General features: G+C 39.4%; 1 protein-coding gene and 1 non-coding gene across 10 annotated transcripts in view; one reads left to right on the plus strand and one right to left on the minus strand.

The window, feature by feature from the left end:
- Positions 1-17,065, plus strand: part of LOC131307586 (uncharacterized) — a 71,058-nt gene that overhangs the window by 46,138 nt on the left and 7,855 nt on the right. For 7 of the 9 annotated variants that reach the window (XM_058334184.1, XM_058334185.1, XM_058334181.1 and 4 more), the window contains 17 exons: positions 1,552-1,715; positions 2,037-2,199; positions 2,303-2,575; positions 4,192-4,386; positions 7,046-7,088; positions 7,678-7,781; positions 7,920-8,438; positions 9,147-9,899; positions 9,994-10,067; positions 10,164-10,512; positions 10,588-10,686; positions 10,765-10,920; positions 11,739-11,920; positions 12,013-12,528; positions 13,926-14,103; positions 14,199-14,335; positions 15,493-15,619. In XM_058334184.1, coding sequence (XP_058190167.1) covers positions 1,552-1,715; positions 2,037-2,199; positions 2,303-2,575; positions 4,192-4,386; positions 7,046-7,088; positions 7,678-7,781; positions 7,920-8,438; positions 9,147-9,899; positions 9,994-10,067; positions 10,164-10,512; positions 10,588-10,686; positions 10,765-10,920; positions 11,739-11,920; positions 12,013-12,528; positions 13,926-14,103; positions 14,199-14,335; positions 15,493-15,619 — 4,032 coding nt within the window. The remainder of the gene's footprint in view (positions 1-1,551; positions 1,716-2,036; positions 2,200-2,302; positions 2,576-4,191; positions 4,387-7,045; positions 7,089-7,677; positions 7,782-7,919; positions 8,439-9,146; positions 9,900-9,993; positions 10,068-10,163; positions 10,513-10,587; positions 10,687-10,764; positions 10,921-11,738; positions 11,921-12,012; positions 12,529-13,925; positions 14,104-14,198; positions 14,336-15,492; positions 15,620-17,065) is intronic. The other 2 variants (XM_058334182.1, XM_058334189.1) reach the window with 2 other exon arrangements.
- On the minus strand, positions 13,160-13,267 carry LOC131309028 (small nucleolar RNA snoR100). Its single transcript, XR_009194702.1, has one exon. It is a non-coding gene; the product is annotated as a small nucleolar RNA snoR100 (small nucleolar RNA).

Consider the following 17,065-nt stretch of genomic DNA (forward strand, 5'->3'; position numbering starts at 1 on the left):
AAAAGTTCCTACTGGTAGAAGTTGGATACATTGAGTAGCTCAAACATTGAGCAGCTTTTGAGCTACTGCTGTACATTTGAGCTGGTTGCGGAAGGGTTTCATACTTGTTACGTTGATTAAACGCAAGCAGAGTTGCAGTGTCTTCCTCCAGTTCTAGGGTTTCTTTCTATGATGCACCGACACGGATACGGACACGGACACGGACACCGAAACCGACACCGGGACACGGGAATTCTAAAAAAATGGGGACACGGACACGGCGGGGGACACGCCACGCAACATAAGCGCTTGATCTTCCTTGTCGAATTTCACGTCAATCCTTTGTAGGTCGCTCATAATCTGATTGAACGTATTAATATGCTGAATAAGGTCAGAACCCTCGATCATCCTCAACCCGAACAATTTCTGCTTCAGAAACAGTTTGTTCGTCAAAGACTTTGACATATACCTGCTCTCCAGCTTACCCCAGACCCCAGCCGGCGATTCATCACCAATCACGCGATACCCAGCCGGCTATTCATCACCAATCACGTGATACATAACTTCATCCGCAAGACATAAACAAATCGTACTCACCGCCTTCTTCTGGAGTTCTTCCCAATCATCGTTAGACATGGCCTCTGGTTTCGTCTTCAACCCCTTATACAATCCCTGCTGTACTAACAGATCCTTTACCCTCTGTTGCCACAATCTGAAATTCGAAGTTCCATCGAACTTCATCACATCGAACTTCGTAGCAGATGAACTCGCTGCCATCGTTCTTCTGTGTGATCTGAAACAGCCTGAAGCTCTGATACCACTTGTTTGGATCGCAACACACACGCACACGATTCACGAGTATAAAAGCATTAAAGAAATAGACACAGAGATATACGTGGTTCCTCAAAACCGGGTACGTCCACGGGAGTGAGAGAGCAGCCTTTTCTTATTGATGATCACAGTCTTAGTACATAGGGTTTTACAATAGAGAGCCTTATATACCCGCCCTATTCGAACCCTAGCCCGAAGCCAACCAGTAGCGCTACAGCTTTCTCCTGTAGCGGTACTCTCAGCTCTGGTTCTAGCTAGCCCCATCTGTAGGGCTACAAAAAAACCCTGTAGCCCTACCACCTCCACTAGCAAGCTTTTTTCTGACTTCTCTTGGCGACATCCAACACGCCTATTCCTGGAACTCCTCGGTACCTCTCATACTTAACATATGAGCCACAGCTCCAACAAATACTTTAACTTCAAGCATATTGTTATTATTTGAACTATTTGATACATCGCAACGCGTTGTTGTTTTTAGCAGTCAGCTTAATATGTTGGTCTGTGAATTGGACGGACTAAACATTTGTACGATATGTTTTATGGTGGATTTTCTATTTATTGTGCTTTTAATTGAAGCTCATTAGGTTTTAGAACAGTAGATTATGTGTTGCTACTTTGTTGTATACTGTTGTAACCTGACGGTGCGATCTCAAGTGAAAGCCAAAGCCATATCTGTAGGCGAGTAAAATTGTTTTTTGTTATAACTAAACTTCTTTCTCTAACTATGCTTGCAACTTGTAGATGGTCCCGCTGTTCAACATTTCTTTAAGCGGGATTGGGTTAAGCTTACATGGAAGGCCGGAGTTCTTGAATTCTGCCATCAGCTTCTCATTGGCTGCGAGATCGTATAATGATAAGTATGAAGCGTGGGAGCCTCTTGTTGAGCCAGTTGATGGATTCTTAAGGTGTTCTTCTGTGCTGTGTTTGGTTTAATTGGAAATCGTTTGATCTTTCACTTCCAGAGTTTCAGTTACATACTTTTTTGCACTGACAGATTCCTAAAACTTCTACTATCTGCATTCATGTCTCCATCCTCTAGCATGTCGCTTTTCCCTTTTTTCCGTCAAGGGTCTCCTTCAGGAAGAATGAGATAAAAGTGGCTATTGGCTTCATGTCATATTTGCTTTTTGTATGCCCTGCTGCTGTTGTTCTCTGTGAAGTTAGAAATGCATACTCTCTCCTAATGAACTTGTTTTATTTAATCCATAATCTGTTACTGTGGATAGGTACCAATATGATTGCAATGCCCCAGGCGCTACTTCTCAGTTACGTCTTACCTGTACGAGGGATCTGAACTTGAATGTTTCAGTGTCTAATGCTAACATGATTTTCCAAGCTTATGCCAGCTGGAGCAATCTTAGTCAAGTGGATAAATCCTACAGGGAAAGAGTAAATTATGTTAACCCCTTGTAAACCTGTGTTACATTTACTCCATTTGCTTTAACTGGACTTAATGTGCTAATAAAGATTTGTTTTTTTTGCTGGTTTTTAGCAGGAAGCAGTTTCTCCTACTTATAGTGGAAGACCTTTCCTTGATGTCCACCACAGGAGAAATTATTATATAGTTCCACAAAACAAACTTGGCCAGGACATTTTCATTAGAGCTACTGAAGTTAGGGGTCTTCCAAACGTAATAAAGATGCCATCTGGAGATATGAAGCCTCTTAAAGTTCCAGTTTGGAAAAATATGTTGGAGTCTCACTTGAGAGGAAATCTTTGTGAGAAACTTAGATCCATGGTGACCATCATAATCGCAGAAGCTGAGGTGTGCTGCCTTTTCTTATTAGTTCTGGATATGACGCCAAAGAATGCAGTGATTTAATTCCCAACTTTCTGACCCCCAAAAAATTGGACTATAGATTGTTAAACTATTCCATGCCCTTGTGGCTGCATTGGCTGGGGCTGTGATTGTGACCTCATTTTGTCATGCGGTGCACCTAATATGTCCGATGCTCTAGTGCTGCTTTACTTGAATCCTCATAAATTGCACCGAGTAGATAACGATTATTCATTTAGGAAAGAAGGTGTTCCAATATGATTAGTGGGGATTCAAATGATTTCTTAGATTACTAATGTCGTGATTTCTAGGAACTAATCGGGAAAAAATATTTTGGATAAGGAAAGATCCAGATCAATTTTGCAGTAAATGAAAGTTGACAGTTTCTGGTAACTAATCTACGATTCTCAAATATAGGGAATAGCGTCGGTTTTAATCTTTGAAGCCAATGTTCAGTAGATGGATCCATTGCCACAGGGGGTACATCCTTTTTCAGAAAATAATGGGCAACATTGGATATTTAAATAGCTGTCTTCTTAATTTCTGGTGACTAAGTATATCATCGGCCAATCCATTTGCCTTGCCGTTTCCATGATTGTTGACCAGAATAATGTGTTCAGTGTTCTATTTTGGGTCTTGCTAAGTATACGATTGACAAATCCATTTGTCTTGCTGTTTCCATAATTGTTGACCAGAATAATGTGATTGTTCAGTGTTCCATTTGTCTTGCTGTTTCCATGACTGTTGACCAGAATAATGTGTTCAGTGTTCTAAAAGGGCCAAAAGTGTGGGGTGTCTAAACCTTTACAGTAATTCACGATTCAGAGTTCCGAGAACTACATTTTCTTTTTGGCATTGATAGTGGAGGAAATTTTCCTTAACCAGGAAAAAAGTGTATATGATAACTGTTTCCCCTGACAGTGAGACAGATGCTACAAATAAATCTTCTTACTTGTTTGAAATACCTGATATATGTTTCTTTTTTCTTGTGAATTATGAAATGTCTCCCTTCTTCCACTTGCTGGGATTTTGTGTTTGTAATCGTATTTCTACTGGTACCTTGGTGAAAATTGGTTTCTGCCAGCAATGTCATGAATAAAAATTAGGCTTTCTTAATTAAGTGCTTTAGAATAATTAAATCACTGATTGTTACCTTTTTTATGCACAAATTTGTTAAGATATATTTGCTTTGGAACACTGTGCCTGTGCCTGTTCTAGTTTTCTATTACAGGGGTGTGAATTGTGGTAAATGAACAATCACAACCTGAAATCTCAAATACGGATCATCCATGGGTATGCAGCAATAATAGACTTATTCTTTTATTCTAGGCATAAGAATTTGTACATGGGTAGCCACAAATTCTGTGGTTTGTAGTGTTTGATCCTCGTTTTTTGTTTTTTAGGCTCTTCGGCCTTGCTTTGTACATGGATAGCATCCCTTGATGATCTTCAAATGTATTTTTCCTTTGCTAACCAAAAAGAAAAGTGCAGAATTTGTGTTTTTCATTGCTAGTGGCATGGATCACACTCACCAGATCTGATTCTGTCTTTTTCCCTGTGAGAATTGTCTCTCACTTTGGTCTACTATTTGTCTGTTCTTACAGTTACTTCAAGGAGGAGGGTTGTCGGATCATCAATTTACTGTAGCAGTTCGTCTTAGTCTAGACCAAAGCCTCCCGGGTGGATCACTTCTGAATCGACAAAGTGCACGTACATGTGGGGCCAGCTCTCACATTGGAGGTTCTGACCTTGAATTGGTGATGTGGAATGAAATGTTTTTCTTCAGAGTTGATTCACTGGTAAGCAAAACTCATTCTATTGCATCCTATGATTTTGACTATGATGATCCTGAATGAATGAGGAGGTATAATCACAGTGGAACTCGCCAAAGCCCCTTATGTGTAATCGTGGTCATCTTCTTTATTTCTGCTTAAGTTGAGAGTTTCTAGTCCCTGATGAACGAGTGAGGTCATAAATTTAGCATGTTGTGGACAATCTACTCTTCCTGTGCGCATATTTAATAGCTCCTACCTTAAAAAGGACACATCTCTTGAAATTTCCAGGGCTTTATTGCTTCATGCAAATGGCAAAGACCCTCATGTACCTACAGCTGCCAATTTATTTATTTATTTATCAATTTCCAGGGCTTTATTGCTTCATGCAAATGGCAAAGACCCTCATGTACCTACAGCTGGCATTTTTTTATCATAAACCATGGGGTTGCATACCATTCTTGAAAAATCAACATGATACAAAGATGTCAACATGATTATATATGACCAAATCTTTTGGTATCATAAGAATTATAATTGGCAAATTGTCATGAGCACATTTTAACATTTTTTAATTCACTACCCCAGGTCAGTGAACTTCAAATCATTTGTGGGTTTGTACCGTGTTGAACTTGAAGGTAAGTGATGGTGGCACTTATTCTAAGATTTATAATAAATTTCTTTATTAGGGAGAAGGAAAAAGTGTTTTGGGTTTTGATAAACCCTAATACAAAAATGTTAAATCATATATATAGTGGAGAGTACAAAATACAATGACCACAATGCCCTCACTTGCTAGTAACGAACTATTTAACTCCTAAAACTCCCCTCAAGTTGGAGAATCAATATGCACAATCACAGCTTGTTATACACAATCACTCTAACTGAGCACATGTAGACATGAAAAGTAGTTGTCACACCACCATCCAACTTTTCTCGAACAAGATGACAATCGACCTTGATTGTAAGGCCTTTCATAAAAAACTGGATCAGATGCTGGAAATCGAAGTCCCACATCAAATAACTGAGCACTTGTAGACATGAAAAGTAGTTGTCACACCACCTTCCAACTTTTCTTGAACAAGATGACAATTGACCTCGATATGCTTAGTCCTCTCATAAAAAAATGGATTATGTGTGTGAAGTCCCACATCGCCTAGGTACCAAAGTAATGTGAAGTATATAAGCTTGAGGGCACCCTCACTTTATGACCTAGCTTTTGGGGTTGAGTTCTACCCAAGACTGTGTAACATTGTATTAGAGCTAGGTACCGGAGATGGGTAGGGTGCGTGTCTTTGGCCTGCACACGGCAGGTGTTGTTGAGTGAGTACACCACACGAAGGAGGGTGAGAAACAAAGTCCACATCGCCTGGGTACCAAAGTAATATGAAGTACATTAGCATGAGGGCACCCTCACTTCATGAGCTAGCTTTTGGAATTGAGTTCTACCCAAGACCGTGTAACAGATGCAACATGCAACATGAACTGCTGCTTGGTTATCACAGTATAGAATCATAAGCAATTGCATATTGAACCCTATTTCATCAAGAAATGAGTGCACCCACGGAATCTCACATGCAGTGTGAGCCATGGTTCTGTACTCTACTTCTGCCCTAGACTGTGTAATAACTGTATGTTTCTTGCTCTTCCAAGTGACAAGATTTCACCAAGATACAATATCCTGAAGTGGATCTCCTGTGAGATGACCCTCTAGCCCAATTTGAATAGGTAAAAGCCTCAACACACAAGTAGTGCCCACTAGCTCAGTGAAAACAAATCAAGTCCTGGATGGGCTTTAAGATACCTCAGAATCCCAAGGACAACTTGCCAATGTTGAAGACGAGGATTAGGTTAACCTAACTCACCGTGCTAACAAACGAGATATCATGATTGTAATGGTAAGGTAATTCAATTTACTGAGCAAGGGTACTTGTACTTGTCAGGATTAGGAAACAACTCTTTTTGATCAACACTAAGTTTAACATCAGGATCCATCGGGGTCTCTACAGGCCTAGAACCCAATAAACCAGTCTCCTCTGGAATATCCAACCCATACTTTCATGAGATAAGCTTATACCATTTTTTGATCCCGCCGCCTCGAAACCCAAGATATATCGCAACTTTCTCAAAGTCTTTAGTATGAAACTCATGTTGTAGGAAGTCTTTCAACTTGTCAATACTCTTTGGTCATCACCTTTAATGATAATTATCATCCACATAGACATTCAATGATAATTTCCACTGATCAGATGTGAGAAAGAATAAAGAGTAATCAAAATGACATCGACGCATGCCAAGCCTCGAAACTGAGCTTGCCAAACCAAGCTGCTTAATGCCATATGGAGCCTTGCAACCGGTGAGAAGGCCTCCGCATAATCAACACCATAATTTCTCCATCTAACAATGCAGCTATTATACTGTGTGAGATAAGTAGATAACAAGTCTTGGGCATGAATTTATGTCTATTCGAGTACTTGAAAAGCTTTTGTTAAATGATTGTTTAGAGCAACTTAATATGCATTGATGTCTTTGAGATTGCTTGGCTTCATGTATCTCAAATTTGGAATTTGTCGGAATAAATCTAAATCAACTTCTAAGTTTGTTTTTTGGCAAATAATTTGGCCTCTCTTACTTGATCGTCGTTTCTTATTCTACCACCTCATGGTTACCCTGGTTGATTGAACAGGAGTGCTACATGGTGGAACTTATCGTTACCGACATGGGAAAAGGTAATATGATTTTCACAAGGTTCTGTCATGCTTCTTAATTGCTGAATTACCATGTTCCTTGTTCATAATCCTTAAGTGGAGATGCTGATGGATAAATATGTCATAAGGTAGGATCAACTTTTGATGAATGCTTTTAACAATATGTTGAGGAACAATTTCTAAAAGTACTTTCTGTGGTTCTTAGGCCTATTCATCCTTCACAATCTGGACATTTGCTATTCCAGATTAAGATAATTTGTTTTCACTGAAGCACCGATAATGGTCTTGTTTTATCTGTCTTTTCTTTGTTTGGTCTATGTTATGTTTTATAAAATAGTGATCTATTGGAATACCTACTCTTAAGGATCAAGTGTATTAAGTAGGGAACTAGAGCAAAAAGGTGTTGAAGTCTTATTTCAAGGACTTCCTCCTAAGACAAGCCCCAAGGATCCAAAAACGGTTCTGTCTCCTCCACGAATTATACGGTATACAGCTGGTATCTTATGATGCTGCAGTCTCAATGACATGAAGTTTTACAGATTTTTGCAGCCCTGCATGATGCAACTAGTACTACAATTTTCTGAAATTAACAGTGCATTTTATGTTACAGGCGAACCTGTTGGATATTTTTCTGCTGCTTTGAATCAGATAGCCAGAACTTATGATCATTTAGGTGAATTCACTTGGATAGACTTGTCTTCAGCCGAGTCAATGGTGAGAATCCTTTTCCTATATGCTTATTTTTCCTCTTCTTGTCATGTTTCAAAATTGGGAAAATACTATCTATTTTCTCTCCATCTGTATTTAAGTGGTAGGTCTTCTGCAATTCTCACCTTGTTGATGTTCATACAGGAGATATCTCAAGGAGATAAATGTCAGAAACTGTGTGGAAGAATAAGATGTTCTGTACTGTTACCACCAGCAAATGAAGTTGAAGATAATGAGCTGTCCTTTCCTGGGGGGCGAAAGCGAGGTTTTATTCAGATCAGTCCTACCAGGGAAGGACCTTGGACAACTGTGAGGCTAAACTATGCTGCACCTGCTGCTTGTTGGCGGCTGGGCAATGATGTTGTTGCTAGTGAAGTGAGCATAAAGGATGGCAATAGATATGTGAATATTAGATCTTTGGTGTCAGTTCGTAACAACACCGACTTCACACTTGACGTGTGCCTCAAACTCAAAGATTCTGTTTCTGATGGAAATATGAGGCCACTAGAAGGGACAAGTAAGTCTGAGGAGATAGGGATGGATGTCATTAATATTTTGACAGATGAGTTCTTCGAAACTGAAAAGTACGACCCTACCCTTGGGTGGATTAGTTGTATGGCTCAGTCTGAGTTAGATCGCTCAGACAGCGTGCATTCTTGTCAGGTGAGAGGTTTAACATGGGTCTTGCCACATGGCTTAAGTTTTTTTTTTTTTTTTTTGGGGGTTGGTGACACATGGCTTAAGTTATGGTTCTGTTTTTATTACTTACCTCTATGTGCTGATTACTTTACATATATTTGTGTGTGCGGTGGTGCGCACCTGAGATTTAAGAGTGAATTCCTAGGGATCTATTCTTTAAAATCTACATGGTTCTGACATTTACATCCTTTGACTTATAGATAGCAGATAGTAGAATACAGGTTAACTTATTTAATGGAACTGAAAATCCTGTGTTTTTAAGCTGTCTTGTAGACAATGTTGCTGGCATTGCTGCATGTCTTCTTAAACTTGGAGTTGCAGATACAAATTTCGGTATCATACTGAGAAGTCTGGTCTCATGCATCATTGTGTCATTCCTCTTTTTTTTTTTTTTTTTTTGGCTTTTAAGCTTGACCCTGATGAATCACAATTGATTTCTAGATCTCAGGCTAACTCAATGTGGTATAATAGTTTTAGACTTTTAGTACTATAGTTTGAACTTCATTCCACATCCATACCATTGTCCATCAAGAGAAGAAATATACATCCCCTTACCTATTTCATGTTGATACTAGTTGTTTTTTTGCAAATTTACAATTGGACCATCTGCCCAGTTGTAATATTGATCGCTCTTGAGCTACTGGACCGTCATCTAATTGCTAAATTATACAGGATACTTTTGGGATTGAGTTACCATCAGGCTGGCAATGGGTTGATGATTGGCATATTGACAAGGCTTCTGTTAATACCTCTGATGGGTGGATTTATGCCCCAGATCTTGAAAATCTGAAGTGGCCAGAGTCATATGATCCTATAAAATTTGTGAGCTATGCGAGGCAGAGGAGATGGATCAGGAATAGGAAACAGATATCAGGGGATGTGAAGCAGCAGATCTTTGTGGGACAACTGAAGCCTGGTGAAACTATTCCCCTTCCTCAACCTGCCTTAACCCATTCTTTGTTGTATATTCTGCAGTTAAGGCCTTTGGATTCCAATGGCTCCCATGAATATTCTTGGAGTTCTGTAATTGATTGCCCGGGTAAAACTGAAAATTCTGGAATATATGTCTCGGCTCTCAATGAGACTGAAGAACTACTATATTGCTCAGAGATGAGTGCAGCTTCATCAAATAGTTCTCATGGAATGTGGTTTTATTTAAATATACAAGCAACAGAAATTGCTAAGGACATTCATTCTGATCCAATTCAAGATTGGAATCTTGTGGTCAAGTCCCCACTTTCTATCACCAATTATCTTCCGCTAGCAGCTGAATTTTCTGTTCTTGAGATGCAAGACAGTGGTCACTTTCTTGTCTGCTCTAGAGGAATTTTTTGTCCGGGGAAGACTGTAAAGGTTTATAGCGCTGACATTAGAAAACCTTTATACTTTTCGCTGCTTCCACAGAGAGGGTGGCTGCCAATACATGTAAACATTCTGAGGCTCAGACACTTGTTTCATTTCATTTGTATTTCTTGATGCAGCACTATTGTAACAGACGCTCTATTTTTTCCTCTCATAGGAGGCTGTTCTCATCTCCCATCCTAGCAGAAATCCAGTAAAGACAATAAGCTTAAGATGTTCAACTTCCGGAAGGTCCGTAACTGTTCCCAGTTCTCTTATTCCTTGTTTCTCGTTCTTCAGTATATTTTCTTGTTTCATGTATGATTCAACAAGTTATCGGGTTTACAGGGTTGTTCAGATCATTCTTGAACAAAACCAAAACAAGCCGGACTCACTTTCGGCAAAGATCATCAGGGTCTATTCTTCATATTGGTTTTCAATTGCAAGGTGCCCTCCACTTAAGCTTAGGCTTATAGATATGACAGCAAGAAAACAAACACGGAAGATTGCTTTACCTTTTCAGTCGAAAGAGAAAAATGAAGTAATCCTCGAGGAACTTACTGAGGAGGAAATATACGAAGGTTATACAATTGCGTATGCATTGAATTTCAAAATGTTAGGTCTCTCTGTTTCCATCAGTCAGTCTGGTGGTGAGCAATTTGGGCCTGCCAAAGACCTTTCTCCCCTCGGCGACATGGTAGGCATTCTGAATAATATGTTCAGTCCTCTTTCAGTAAGCCTAACTCATGTTTAGTATTTCCTTCTATTTTAGGATGGGTCATTGGATGTTTGTGCTTACGATGCTGATGGCAATTGCATGCGGCTTTTTATATCTTCAAAACCGTGCCCATATCAATCTGTTCCAACCAAGGTTCTTTCAGGCTCTTACTGATTTTTTCTTGGAAACTATAGCATTTAGATATTAAACTTTTTCCTACATTTTCTTCAGGTGATTTCTGTCCGACCATTTGTAACTTTTACAAATAGAATCGGTCAAGATATGTTTATGAAGTTGAGCAGTGAAGATGAACCAAAAATTCTACATGCATCTGATTCTCGGGTCTCATTTGTATACCGTGAATCGAGTGGACCTACTAAACTCCAAGTAAGTGGACCTCTCACTCTTTCAAGGTAGTAACCATACGCCATGAATCAAGGCATCTATAATAGGATATTCGGGAATCACAGAAATAGGATTGCGCTGAAGGGTCCATCACAACATTGAAGTCGTATGTTGTAGGAGCTGCGCAACTGATTGTGTACAACGTTGGTATTGAATATGGGTTTTGTTTATTGTTCATTGTTCAGAGTATCAACCTATCTTAGCCCCCAACCAATTTCTTACATAACCAATTCATTGTTTCTGTGTGGAGAAAGCAGTAAATCCTGGACATTAAATGACAAAGACAATATATTATTTTGGATCACTATATGCTAATTTCTCGCACAACTTTTCTCATCCTATATGACTCAGGTCTAAGGCGTACAGTTTTATTTAAATGCTCAGAGCAAGTCAGGTTTAAGGGGTTGGCAGATGGAACAGGGAAACGAGAGTGGAGAAAAGCTTGAGTTTCATGCACCTTTTTGTGCAAACTGAGTTGGTTTGCTTGTGAATGAAGTTATTAATTGTACACAACTTTGAATATGCCAAGGAAGAAAATAGAAATAAAGGAGTTCCGTTAGAAGCCACATGTGGAATTTCTAATGGAGTCTATTTTGGACCTCACGTAACTATTTCCTCGTGTAATTTAAGTTTTCGTTTGTGTTTCTTTTCAATTGCTGAGACCCTTATCATTTTTATGCATGTGGTGTTGAACATATTGGTAATTATGAGTCATATGCTGATGCATTGCGCTCCAGGTCTGCTTTTTCAATCTGTGTTTGAAAGCAATTTTACTAATTGGCCTTCTATCATACTCATAGGTCCGATTGGAAGATACAAAATGGTCATTTCCTCTTCAAATCATGAAAGAGGACACCATCTATTTGGTTTTGTGGAAGCACGACGGTGCTCGTAGAATTTTGAGGATGGAAATTAGGGGCTATGAAGAAGGATCGCGTTTTATTGTTGTCTTTCGCCCGGGATCAACCAATGGTCCAATCAGGTACTTATAGGTCAATGTTGTCATTGAACTTGAGTTCCTGGTTATTGTACTTCTTCTTTTCCAATTTTTTGATTCAATTTATTATTTAACAGGCTCGAGAACAGAACAGCTAACAAGACAATAAGCGTTCGCCAATCTGGATTTAGTGATGACTCCTGGGTTCAGTTAAACCCTCTTTCAACTACCAATTTTTTGTGGGAGGATCCCTATGGCCAAGGACTCATTGACGCTAAAATTGATGGCGGCAATGGTACTGTAGTCTGTAATCTTGAGTTGGATAAGAGAGGATCATATTCTGTAGATGGTGGTTTAGGCCTGTCTTTTCATGTTTTTGAAATGGGTCATATCAAGGTTGCTAGGTTCACAGATGACAGGTCAGGCTCTAGTTCAAATGAAGTTGGTAAGTTACTGGCATCTGGTGGCAATTGGGGAACTTCTCACATGCAGAGCAAGACACAAGAGAATGCAGCTCCTCTCGAGCTTATTGTTGAGCTGGGAGTTGTTGGCGTTTCTGTTGTAGACCATAGACCAAAGGAGCTTTCGTACTTGTACCTTGAGCGATTCTTCATATCTTATTCAACTGGTTATGACAGTGGAACTACAAGCAGGTGAGCATATATCTATTGTTGTTAATTAATCTACACTGTACTCTACTTCTTTATTGTACGGGTTCTTACTTTATATCCCTTCCAAACGGCCCCCCACCCCCAGGTTTGGGCTTAGGGCTTAGGACTTTACTGCTCTAGTTGTTTCTATTGCCTCTAGCAAGTTATATTCACTTTTATTTTAATAATGGATGCTTTAGTAAGTGACAAATGAACCATGGGTGCTTCAAAAAACATGTCAAACCCATACGCTATATGTGTTGCGTACTGGTATTTTGCATGGTGTATCTGTATCCGAACTGGAGACGAGAGTCATGCGAAGCAAATGCAAATATTTTTTCTTCGGTAATGCCATTACCACCAGAGGTACCTAGTGCATACCCACACGTACCTCTGCTGGAACAGTATTTTTCTTTTATACACATGAAGCTAGCTTGATGGGCCTTTTTCTTGTTCTTAGAATTTGTAATTAAGCCTTGGTTTGTTTGTTTGTTTGGTACAACAACAAAAAAACCCATGTACTCCCCAATCATTGGGGGTATGGGCGGGGAGGATTGGAGACAGACCTAACCTTTGGCAATATGCACAAAGTGGCTGCTCTCAGAATACCACTGAAAGAGCCGCCCCCTATACCTGTTTTGTAGCAGAACCATGCCCCCAAATCAAAGCCAAATGGCATTAGAGAGGGCAGGCCTAGAGACCCAATTCAATTTATGTGCACATTACCATACTTCCTTCATTGATAGTCTAGAGTATTGATACTTCCTCCAATTTGTTTGGTAATGCAATAATAATAAACTCTGGTTTGTACTTAACTTTTGGCGTTAGATTGTGGCTTGTTTGTTGGAGCCTGTGTTAACTAAGGCATTCAAGTTTCCTTTGTTTCTTTTATTATAGATATCTCCAAATTGGTTATGATATACTATCTTGACAAAAACCAGTTGATGCAATCATACTCATATCCTTTTATCTAAGTTTTTCCTTATTGACATACCTTATTGTACTAGTACTCTTTATGTGCTTCATAAGGTAATGCTTCTCCAAAATGTAAGACCTACATCCGGTTTGAGGTTGTTTTTCTCCTCCATTTAGGTGTATTGCATAAATGGATATCCCTACTATTAAGTTATTGTCATGTTGTGTTCCATAGTTCCTAGATAGGTAGTTTTGCACTTTCAACTAAGTTAGAATAAATTCAAGAGGTAAGTTCCACACGTTCCCTTTTGTTGTTAGCATTTGTCTTCGTCTTCACTTTCATAAATCTAAGCGTTGTCCATGAAGGAAAAATGTTTTTCTTAATACTAGTAAGATGTTGCCAATTACTTTCCAGTTGTCTAGTCCCATGTTCTTGTGATTATGATGCTTTTTTGCTGAGCTGAATTTACGTTTCATTGATCCAGGTTCAAGCTTATATTGGGGTACTTGCAGCTTGACAACCAGCTCCCTTTGACACCAATGCCTGTGTTGTTGGCACCTGAGCAGACCATTGATATGCATCATCCTGTTTTCAAGATGACTATAACAATTCGCAATGAGAACCCTGATGGTGTCCAGGTCTATCCATATGTGTACATACGGGTAATGTTTCTTAATAGCATTCCCACAGCTGAAATTTTACCATGTGGCATGCGAAAGGATGATATTTTATATACACAATTATTTTGTTTTGATAGGTAACGGATAAGTGTTGGAGGCTTGGCATTCATGAGCCAATTATCTGGGCTTTTGTGGATTTCTATAACCACCTTCAACTAGATCGTCTTCCACAAAATTCTAGTATCACGCAAGTTGATCCAGAGATACGCATAGAGTAAGAATTCTTTTATTGCTTCTTTGTATGCAGCTGAAGTTGAAATGTTTTGGTTACTTTTTCTGCTAGATGATTCTCCTATAAAGTCTCTTAATCACATTATTTATGTGAAACTTGTCACCTGTCTAGGATGTCTGTCGTTGCCAAGAGTGTCTTGGCAATTGCTTTTCTTTATTGCTGTCCCTAACTTGTCACCTCTGAGGAATGTGTAGCGCTGTATTTTAATACGTGGAGTCTTTTGATATCAGCTGAAAGTGATAATTTCTCAGAAACGGTTTTTTTTATGGGGAAACATGAATTGCGATGCTTGATATAAGCTATATCCACTCCATATTTTGAATACTAAAGTATTGTTTGAATTTTACAAGTTGTGGTCTGGATATAGTGTTTGCTATTGATGGATGGATAATTAAATGCCATGCTTTGTGTTTATTGTTGTTGGAGCTTGTCCTCCGTGGATAAGATGGTTCCCTAAACTATAATATGATCCTTGTGGCTTCACTCATTGCCATTTGTTTTTGACTTTGGAGTGGGATTCTTTAGCATAGTATCAAAGCTAACTCTGGCTTGGCCCTTTGTTTCAATTAGCAGTGATTTGCTAGGATTCCCCTTGTTTGTGGCATAGGTGCACCTTGTTATCCTTCTGGTGTGTCATATCTTTTTTCCGGTCAATCATGCGTATGGGGTCACACGTACGGGGAGTGTTGGAGCTTGTCCCAACATCAATATAACAGTGCCTCCGAAACTAATGTAAGGCCCTTTTGGGCCTCTCAAGTACTTGCCATTTGGCTATGCAAGCTAATTAAAAACTGCACTTCCCATAGACATTGTCCTTTTATTTCATTCTTCTTTTCTATTTTCGTCATTTTGGTGTCACTCTCCCTGAGGCAAGCTGTCTGAACTGATGTTCATGGATCAGGAGGGTTCAATTTCACCCTCCCTGCATGTTAGGATTTCTGGCTTCGGAAGTTGGTAAATGCAGAATAATGCCCTTGCTAGCGTAACCGGATTTTCTTTATTGTTCGGTAGAACATAAGGTCCCTTGCCAATTATTTGCTGTGCATGATCTGATGATCATATTGATCCATAAGACGTCGTAAGCCATTAATTGCAAATTAATGTGCAAATGAAAAGTTTGGGATTTTACATCTTTTCAGCCTAATAGATGTTTCTGAAGTGAGGCTAAAGGTGTCTTTGGAGACATCACCAGCTCAAAGACCGCATGGGGTTCTAGGTGTTTGGAGCCCAATATTGTCAGCTGTTGGAAATGCATTTAAAATTCAGGTCAGTCTACTTACTTGCCTGGACAGTCGGAACTGTTCTATTTTTGAGATTGGAAGTTCTTGTGCTGTTTGTAACATGTCTGTGTCTCCAGACTCTCTGCCCGTATCTAAGCAGTGTACCTGCTTATCATAAGACAAACTGACGTGGAACTAAGATTCCAAGTTCCACAAAATTGATCAATTTCAAAGAAGTTTGAGAAAGTGTGTTTGACACACACACACACTGCTCGGATGAAGCCCTTCCCGGTCATTTTTTTTGCTGATTTCTCACGAGGACCTTTAAAATCACGTTCTGATCACTTTGAGCGGCTCGGATCATCGAAATTCAATCGGGAAGGGGAGTCCCGCATTTTAATAAAATGAGGGATCCCTCACCGGAACCTAACTCTCTCTCTCTCTCTCTCTATATATATATATATATATGGGGGCGGTTTAAGGAACACTCAAAAAAACACCTCATAGTTCCCGATCAAATTTTGATGATCCGAGCCGCTTAATGTGTTCAAAACGTGATTTTAAGGGTACTCGCGAGAAATCAGAAAAAAAAATGACCGGAAAGGGCTTGATCCGAACAGTTTCGAATAGTTTTTTATTGAACGGTTCAAATAAAAACTGCTCAAATCAAGCCTTTCCCGGCCATTGTTTTTGCTAATTTCTTGCGGCCACTCTTAAAATCACATTCTGCACACACTGAACGGTTTGGATCATAAAAATTCGATTGGGAACTGTGAGATTTAGATTTGGGGTGTTTTTTTCGAGGACACCCAAAAAAACACCTAAAAAAAAACTTCATAGTTCCCTATCAAATTTTGATGATCCGAGCTGCTCAATGTGGTCAGAACGTGATTTTAAAGGTACCAGCGAGAAATCAGCAAAAAAAATGACCGGAATAGGCTTGATCCGAACAGTTTCGAACAGTTTTTTATTGAACGGTTCAAATAAAAACTGCTCAAATCAAGCATTTGCCGGTCATTTTTTTTGCTAATTTCTTGTGGGCACCCGTAAAATCACATTCTGCACACATTGAACGGTTCGGATCATAAAAATTTGATCGGGAACTCTAAGATTGAGATATGGGGTGTTTTTTTGGGTGTCCCTTGAACTGTCCCGATATATCGGGCCGGTTCCGGGGACACTTAAAAAAACCCTTAAAAAAACACTCCAAATCTTAATCTCATGGTTCCCGATCAAATTTTGATGATCCGAGCCGCTCAATGTGTTCAGAACGTGATTTTAAGAGTGCCAGCAAGAAACTGACGAAAAAACTAACCGGGAAGGGCTTGATTTGAGCAGTTTTTTAATGGACCGTTCAATAATGTTCAATAAAAAACTATTCGGATGAAGCCCTTCCCGGTCTTTTTTTTTGCTGATTTCTCGCGGGCACCCTTAAAATCACGTTTTGATCACATTGAACGGCCCGGATCATCAAAATTCGATCGGAAACTAT

The sequence above is a fragment of the Rhododendron vialii genome, chromosome 11a (genome assembly GCF_030253575.1).
Source record: "Rhododendron vialii isolate Sample 1 chromosome 11a, ASM3025357v1".
NCBI classification, from domain to species: domain Eukaryota; kingdom Viridiplantae; phylum Streptophyta; class Magnoliopsida; order Ericales; family Ericaceae; genus Rhododendron; species Rhododendron vialii.